The sequence below is a fragment of the Triticum aestivum genome, chromosome 6B (genome assembly GCF_018294505.1).
Source record: "Triticum aestivum cultivar Chinese Spring chromosome 6B, IWGSC CS RefSeq v2.1, whole genome shotgun sequence".
NCBI classification, from domain to species: domain Eukaryota; kingdom Viridiplantae; phylum Streptophyta; class Magnoliopsida; order Poales; family Poaceae; genus Triticum; species Triticum aestivum.
In genome coordinates, this window is record NC_057810.1 from 715,348,730 (window position 1) to 715,357,611 (window position 8,882).

The window sequence follows — 8,882 nt, forward strand, 5'->3', positions numbered from 1 at the left end:
GCATATGCAAGTTAGGTTAATCCTAACACTCTCCACACTGTCTGTACTTTTCTCTGCTTTGACGTTCCAAGTCGTTATAAGCTTTTGTGCCATAACTCCAGTATTAGAACAGTCAGCATGACAAGACCTAGACGTGGACTAGCTTTTCTGAAACTATCCAGTGGGAGTGGTCGGTAACTGGCCAGTGGCTAGCATGGTAAATCCTGATGATTTTTTTTTCCTGAAACTATCCTTTTGATTTGTTTTGCAGATTGCTGAGCACTGGGAGCCAGATCTCACTGATTCATTTATTGCCAAAGAGAAGGTTGGGAAGCTCCCAACCCCGAGAATTACACACGGCCAAAAAACGAAACAAAACAAGAGTGACAGGTTTGCTCTTGACGTCCTGGTGAGCATAAAATAGATCAACAGTATGGTGTGGAATGAAACCAAATATTAGGATGAATACTCTATATGATCAGGTAGTACATAATGCGTATCTTTTTGTCCAATACATAGTAGGACATGGGAGCAGATCCAGTGTTCCTCCAAAGGATTCCCCACCGGTTACCTCCAATACTGATAAAGGCTATTGCCCCACTTATATTTCCAACAAAGACTGTTTCATGGTACCCCACCTTCCAAATTATTATCAGATAGATACAGATTGGTGAGGTGTTGCAAGCCACTCAGCTCTCTTGGGATGAAGCCCATCAAATTGTTTTGCTGAAGGTCTAGGTGTTGTAAGAGTCCAAGATTACCAAAAGAAATTTGAACTTGACCAACGAAATTGTTGAATGACAAGTCTAACCACTTTAGCCCTGAAATATTGCCTAGTGATGCTGGGAGATGACCTTCAAAATTATTTTCGTACAATGTGAGAACTTTAAGATTCAGGATGGTATCACCAAAGTTAGATGGCAGTGTTTTCCCAAGCATATTGGAATCTAAGAATAGATATCTGAGAGAAGACTGATTGTATTTGTACAGGGTTTCCGGGATTCCACCTGATAGCCTATTTTCAGCAAGGTTTAATTCAGAAAGATTTGGGAGTTTTCCCAACTCATCAGGAATGGTTCCGGTGAGCTTATTATCAGCAAGCAAGATGTATTCAAGCTGACTGCTGTTGTTTAGGCTTGGTGGGATTTCTCCGGTGAGATTATTTCCTCCAAGAAATAACAACAATAGATTGGATAGGCGGCCTATACCACTGGGAACTTCTCCTATTAGTAAGTTGCTAGACAGGAATAGTTTGTATAGATTGGAGCCGTTTGTAAGAGTATCCGGAATGGTCCCTCGCAGTGAGTTCTGTCCCAAGAGAAGGTCCTCCAATCTTTGGAGACGGTTGAGAGGAGGTATCTCGCCGGTGAAGCCATTAATGGACAGGTCCAGTCTCCTAAGGAATGATAGATTCCCGAGGGATGGTGAAATCGTGCCCGACAAAGATAGGTTCATAAGGTTCAGCTCGATGACTCGCCCCGGGTGCTCCAGGCCGCTGTAGACGACGCCGTTCCATCCGCAAAGGGGGACGCCGAGGTCCCAAGATCTCAAGGCTTGACTTGGGTCGTTGGTGATGGCCCGCTTGAAATCTAGCAGCGACATCATGTCTGTGCTGTTATCATGGATTGTCTTCGTTGAGGAGGAGCAGCGGATGCTGCCGACTCCGCAAGAAAGGAGCAGCAACGAGAGTAGCGTAAGGATGGAGGTGATCCTTGCGGGTTGACTGGCACATATAAGATTGCCTCCCGGATCTGCACGTGTTAAGAGTAATGATCAGCAACGACAATAGCCATTAGAGGATGCTGCCGACTTCAAAAGTGATGTGAAGAAAGAGTTTGCTGGCAGCAATGACAAAACCGACGGCAAGGCAAAAAATGGATGTTTGGAACTAAAACCACGACATTTATTTTGGATCGGAGGGAGTACTGTACTTCACTAGTAACGAGGACAACAGAGTACGTATGCACCTTTGCTTGGCCGGATCGCAAGAAACGGTGGCTTGCTTCCTTCCATGGTTTTGCTGCCGGCCAGGTGGTGAGGTGTGCCCGTATGAGTTGGAATGCTGGAGGCTCATCAGATTGAGCGTCATCACGTCCACACACTTGCATCTGAATTTTCTGCAGTTTTTCTCACACCCTTATCTGAAGCCTGCCCGCCGCCGGAGTGAAGACCTCAAGTCTGTCAACCTTGTCAGTGACCGTTTCGGCCTACAGTAGGATCACTCCAATTCTTCTCTGTACTTTTCAGACGGAAACGGAAGAGATGTGTCCAGCATTCGTATGTTTTCTTTGTGATAGCCGTGCTTCCAGAATGTCGCCTTACGGCACGAGCTGAGGTCCAGGGCGGCTAGAAGTTCTTCCAGGGAGCAGTTTTAACATGCTTCCTCTTACCCTCTCTTTTTACATGAAAGGTAAGAGTATTTAATAGATCTGAGTTGTTGATCTTATTAATTAGTGGTCTGATTAACTCTTAATTACCTTCTTACCTCATATGTAAAAAGGGAGGGGGGGTGTAAGAGGGAGCATGTTAAAATTTGCATCTTCCAGCGGTGCCTGACTTTTAGGGACACCGGCATCGTGCTACAATCCTGACGTTGCACTATTCTGCGCTTGTATAAATTTTTTTCTTCTTCTACCAGTCAATAAAAACGCAAAGCTTTTGTTTTTCCTTGAAGAAAAATATACATTGTGCGTAGACATTACTCATTGACTATTTTTCCCAATAAAATACACGTCACAGCTGGTCAATTAAACTTGTATGTGTTTCACGTTGGATAACGACACAGTATGATGATGCCGTGCCTTCAAGGGGTACTATTTGTCCGATATTGTGCCATTATTTTTCTCAAAAAAGGTCGAAAAAACTAGCGTTCAAACATGTGGGCGTTTGCACATCGCCCACACGCCTCCATTACCACTCATTTTGCCACATATGAACAGATGATATCAGCAGATTTTTTTTTGGTTTTCGGCTTAAAAATGTTTTATCTCCTAATTAAAAAAGCGAATTAAAAATCCGTTTTCACCATTAAATCCGTCTCGATGAGATCTTCAAAACTAGACCCATGTTGATATGTTTCGACGAAATTTTTTTTGCCCAAAAGTTGCCATGATGTTTACACTGTAGTTGCCATAGTGCTTAAACTAAAGCTGCCATGTGGCAATTTTTGTTTTTCGATGATGCCAATTCTAGTACTTTGACCATGAAAATAATTTTTTGTATGAACCATGGCAATTTTAAGTGCATGTATCATGGCAATTTTAATTTATGGTGCATGGTAAGTCTAGTTTCTTAATTCCCCGTTTTATAATATGTCAAAATTTATTTTTAAATGTAGAAAAAAATAGCTGAAACATATCATGGCAACTTCAGTGTAAACATCATGGCAATTCATGTGCAATAGACACGGCAACTTTTAACCAAAAAAAATTCATCGAAATATATTGATATGAGATCTAGTTTCGAAGATCTCGTCGCGAGGGATTTAATGGTGAAAACGGAATCTTCAATTGGATTTTTCATTTAAGAGATAAAAAAATTTAAAACAGAAAATCCAAAAAGATTTCCACATGCATGCATGCGGTGACATGGCGCAGTCTTTGTGCTATAGGGCGTGTGGGCGGGTTTAGCTCCCACCACACGTGTGGGCGTCAGCGTTGTCCAAAAAGATATACACTTAGCTCAATGTTTCCTTTCTCGTCCAAGTCAAGTCTGCCAAATGTCAACCAGCTCTATTTCCATGCTACTCGCTGATGAATCGCAAATAACTGAAGGACCATAATATAGATGCAATGCTATGTATATTTCTATGTCTAGCAAAACATATACATGGGAGAAAAACCATTAGGAGTAACCATTCTTGATGTAGGGAGCACATCGATATAGCATGGGCGGTAAGGGAACGCACGATAGATGCCTCGAGTTTGTTGGGTGTCATCTCTAACAAGCCTCGTGCCCAAATACTGCATTCTGGAGCTGTTAGGGTGGTACGCCACAACATGGCCCCATATGTGGCAGAGAAGGAACACATCCTTGTATGGATGCAGTCCCATGATTCTCCAATGCGCATGTCCTTGTTCCTCTTGGCGGGCATCACTTTGATTCAGGTCGATGAAGTTGTCCTCGGCTGAGTTCCAAGAGTACTGAGAACCATCGGCACTTTCGGATTCTTCATCTTCATCTTGATGTGTATCTCTTTCACTGAGGTCGTTATCATCACTGGCATTGGTCGTTTGGCCCTGGACATCCTCCTTATAGATGCTTTCTTCTTCACTGCCATAGTTGTCATTGATATTATAAGTTGTTTCACTCTGCCCATCCTTCTCACAGATGCATTCTTCTTCATTGTCATAGTTGTCATCAATATCATCAGTCGTTTCACTTTGCCCATCCTTCTCATAGATGCTTTCTTCTTCATGGTCATCGTTGTCATCAACATCGTCCGTTGTGTCACCTAGGCCACCCTCCTCATACAAGTGCACTATTGCCTCTTTGCTTTCGATGGCCTCCCATGGCACCCTCGGCTCTATAATCGAGTTATTGATTTTATGACCATAAAAACCCAGGTTGGCCTCATGTGATAACATCCACCCTAGGAGGCCATCGGCCGATTCTTCCAGCATCCATACCTTGATTTGTTGATGCTTGTTGACCACCACATAACGAATTCCGCCTCCGACTCTACACATCTATGGAGTCTACTGTGCCGAGCTCATGTTTTTTGAGTCCCCGAAGGCGAGAGAGGTCCCGGAGGATAACCAGACTACGACTACTGGGATTGTCAGAGTGACACAGGGAGCGGTGACTGAGGCACAGATTGTGAGGAGGTTGCAGGAGATAGCTCCCGGTGATTTTGTTTGGGAGTTAGTACCCATTGAGGACAGAGTTTTTAAGGTGGACTTCCCGTCTATCGAGGACCTGCAGAAATAGTTAAGTTTTGGCTTGTGTAAAGTTCCCGGTACTACATGTATTCTGGAGTTTAACGAGTGGAAACAGGTTGAGCCTAAAGGAAAACCGCTTACACAGGTATGGCTGAGGTTTTTGGGGGCTCCATCAAAGCCTCTGCAGGACGCTCGTGTTGTGGCTAGTTTGGGTATCCTCGTTGGAAAAACTGAAAAAGTGGACATGGTTTTCACTCGTGCCAATGGGATTGCCCGGATTCTTGTGAGCATTTTGGATATTGAGTATGTGCCCGATAAGGTCAACTGGACATATAGGGGTGAGGTCTTCCCGCTAGAGATTGAGTTTGAGGACACCGACTTGTTTGATGATGCAGTTAACGGTAATGATGTTGATATGCACGATCGTGAGGGAGGTACTGGGACTAAGGGGGCCCCGTCAGATGAGACCATGCGAGAGGGATCCAACGGATCGCACCCTCAGTCGGCCGGGACTGGACTGGAGGCTGAGCCCACTGACTCACCGGCGGTGCCCATGGCTACTTTGCGGTTCGGTTCTTTCGAGCCAGCTTCGGCACCTCCCAGGCTTTGGAGTGACAGGGTGGAGTCGGACGATACTCTTGAGCACACGCTTCCTTCACTGGAGGTTGAGAGGGAGGTTGGTGCAGACTGCGGGCACAGTGATAGCCCTACTGGACTGTTGATTGCTGCAGGAGTGACCTCGGTGTCAGCGAGCACGGGGCCGAGGGGTTGTGGGGGTGAGGGTTCGGGACTTATAGTCCATTCTCCCCCCGTCCCACGGACGTTCCAGGTTTCGCCGGGGGCCTTGACTCCTAGGGGGACAGTTCCAGCGGCTGGAGGGTCCTCGAGGCAGGCGACCTTGACGACCTCCGCGACGAAGGTGGCTACCACTGTCGCTGCTGTGGGAGGGGGGGACGCCAGGGCAGGTGGCCTGGTCTCCTCCCTCTGCCTGGGTGGTCAGGCGGACCACCCCTCCGAGGGATACTTCATCCGCGCCGCAGGTTGAGGCGGGAGGAGACGGCGGGCAGGTGGCCCCGGTCGTTCTCTCCTCCCCATTGCCTGCGTTGGGGCACTCGTCTGGCGGGATGGGGAGCCCGCAGATGCCTCCGCTAGTGACCTCGGCACCAACTGGAGTTTCGGTGCCAGGTTATACTAGGGAGGAGGTGATCGCGTTTGGCGGGATCCCGGACCCTACTTCCGGGGGCAGACGGATGAGTGCTCGCATCCTCGACGTCCCGGAGGTTGATGACATGCAGCAGCGGTGCGCTATGAGGGCGGCCAAGCTTCAGGAGGCTGCTTGTTCATCGGGTATGTTCGTTGACTTGTCTAATTCTTTATTGCATTTTTCTAATGAGGACATTATAAATAAGGCAAACCAATTAGGAGTTTCACTAGGTGCTACAGATAGTGAAATTACTAAATCGGTGAATGATATTTTAGACTTGGAAGCGGAACGGGCTTTAGAGACTGTTCGTAATCTTGCGGCAGTTAAACCTATGAATGATGATGAGATAAATGCGTTAGGAGTTAGAGTGCTTGATAGCCTGTGTGAGGATCTCGCACCCACTAACCAGGAGGCTGACGAAGAGGATGTGCCCCTTCAGAATGACGCTAGCAATATTCCAGAACCCGGTCATGAGGAAAGGGGTCTTGAGCTTAATAAACCTAAACGTAAGTGGAAACGGAAGATCTATCCCGATTCCGCAGTCCGTAGGAGTGCTAGGATTCGAACCACCAAAAAATTCCATGATGAACTATGAGAGGAATTTTTTGGAACAGCAGAGGTCTTAAGGACTTGGCTAAAAGAAGATTCCTGGCTGAGACTTCTATTGAGCAGAAGCTAGATTTTGTTGCTCTATCGGAGACGGGTAGAGATAACTTTGCACCTCAGTTTCTCTCCTCACTAGTTGGTGGTATTGATTTCGATTGGCACTGCTTACCTCCGCGAGGAAGATCGGGGGGCATCTTACTAGGTGTGAGATGCGATTCACTGGAAGTCCGTAGTGTTGTGATGGGCGACTTCGCCGTAAAGTTTCGAGTTAGGTCTAAGATTGATGGCTTTAACTGGGCTTTGGTGGCGGTATATGGGGCCGCGCAGCCTGAGTTCAAAGCGGAGTTTCTAGCTGACCTAGTTCGAATTTGTGGGTCAGAACAACTACCGATTTTAGTCGGAGGAGATTTCAATATCATCCGGAGGCGGGAGGAGAAAAACAATGACAACTTGATGGTAGATGGTCCTTCATGTTCAACACCATTATTGAAAGTTTGGATCTGAGAGAGATAGTACTCTCGGGTCGAAAGTTTACTTGGGCCAACGCTATGCCAAACCCAACTTACGAAAAACTTGATCGGGTTCTTGCAAGCGTGGAGTGGGAACAAAAATTCCCGTTGGTCACGGTGCAAGCCCTTTCGAGGGGCATATCTGATCATACCCCATTGTTCGTGGACTCAGGGGAGCCGAACCACGTGGGAAATAAGAACACCTTCTCATTTGAGACGTCATGGTTCGAACGTGAGGGGTTCTTTGACTTGATTGCTAGGGAATGGGCTAATGAGGTTCGCGGTAAAACACCCATTGAGCGTTGGCAGAATAAGATTAGGAATTTACGGAGCTTCTTGAGGGGTTGGGCTAAGCATCTTAGTGGTGCGTATAAGATTGAAAAGGATAGACTCCTTTCTCTTATACATGACTTGGACGTAAAAGCCGAGTCTAATGTGTTAGTCCCCGCAGAGCTTCAGGTTAAAAATGAGGCGGAAAAGCGATTGAAAGAACTACTACGTGAAGAAGAATTGAAGTGGGCTTTACGTGCTAAGGTTCGTAGAGTGGTCCAGGGGGACGCAAATACTCAGTTCTTTCATTTAATTGCTAATGGCAAGCACAGAAAGAAGCGAATCTTTCAGCTCGAGCAGGACGAGGGTACAATTTTAGGTCAGGATAACCTAAAAACTTATATCACTGAGTATTATAAGCAGTTGTTTGGTCCACCGAAGGAGAATACGGTGTCACTTGATGAGTCCATGACTGAGGATATACCTCAGCTTTCGGCTGCTGACAATGACATTCTGCTTGCCCCGTTCTCTGAGAAGGAGGTTCTTGAGGCAATTGCTCAAATGAAAAATAATAAGGCTCCTGGTCCGGATGGTTTTCCGGCCGAGTTTTATAAGAAGTGCTGGCACATTATTAAGGGGGATTTACTACCTATGTTTCATGATCTATTCTCTGGACAGCTTCAATTATTCCACCTGAATTTTGGGACTATCACATTACTACCTAAGAAGACGGATGCGGTACGAATTGAGCAATTCAGGCCGATCTGTCTCCTCAATGTTAGTTTCAAAATTTTCACAAAGGTCGGGACCAACAGGCTCACACAGATCGCGCATTCTGTGGTGCATCAATCCCAAACCGCGTTCATGCCAAACAGAAACATTCTTGAAGGAGTGGTAGTTTTGCATGAAACGCTCCATGAAATCCACTCCAAAAAATTGGATGGAGTGATTTTTAAAGTGGATTTCGAGAGAGCGTATGATAAGATAAAGTGGCCATTTCTCCAACAATCTTTGCGTATGAAAGGGTTTGATGAAGCCTGGCGAAGGCAGGTCCAATCATTTACGCAAAAGGGTAGTGTGGGAATTAAAGTTAATGATGATATAGGTCATTACTTTCAGACTCATAAAGGCCTACGACAAGGAGACCCAATGTCCCCTATCTTGTTTAACATTGTGGTAGATATGTTGGCAATTCTGATAGGACGGGCTAAGGAAAATGGTCAAGTAGGTGGATTGGTGCCTCATCTGGTTGATGGAGGCATTTCTATCCTACAATACGCTGATGATACGATCATCTTTATGGAGCATGACGTGAGTAAGGCTAGGAATATGAAGCTGGTGTTATGCCTATTCGAACAATTGACCGGGTTGAAGATCAACTTTCATAAGAGTGAGTTGTTCTGCTTTGGTAGGGCCAAAGATGAGCAGGAGGCC

The 8,882-nt window shown here is 46.0% G+C and overlaps 1 protein-coding gene across 1 annotated transcript; it reads right to left on the reverse strand.

The window, feature by feature from the left end:
* Window positions 1–603: 603 nt before the first annotated feature.
* Window positions 604–4,601, reverse strand: LOC123139734 (LRR receptor-like serine/threonine-protein kinase FLS2). Its single transcript, XM_044559461.1, has 2 exons — window positions 3,887–4,601; window positions 604–1,730 (listed from the first exon to the last, which is right to left on the reverse strand). Exons 1-2 carry the CDS (start codon window positions 4,599–4,601, stop codon window positions 604–606), a joined length of 1,842 nt encoding a protein of 613 aa, XP_044415396.1.
* Between the last annotated feature and the right edge of the window lie 4,281 nt (window positions 4,602–8,882).

Coding starts and splice junctions, on each gene's coding strand:
- LOC123139734 (XM_044559461.1), bottom strand. CDS start 4,601: ATGCTGGAAGAATCGGCCGATGGCCTCCTAGGGTGGATGTTATCACAT. Junction 1,731..3,886: donor ACAAACTCGAGGCATCTATC/GTGCGTTCCCTT, acceptor TAACACGTGCAG/ATCCGGGAGGCAATCTTATA.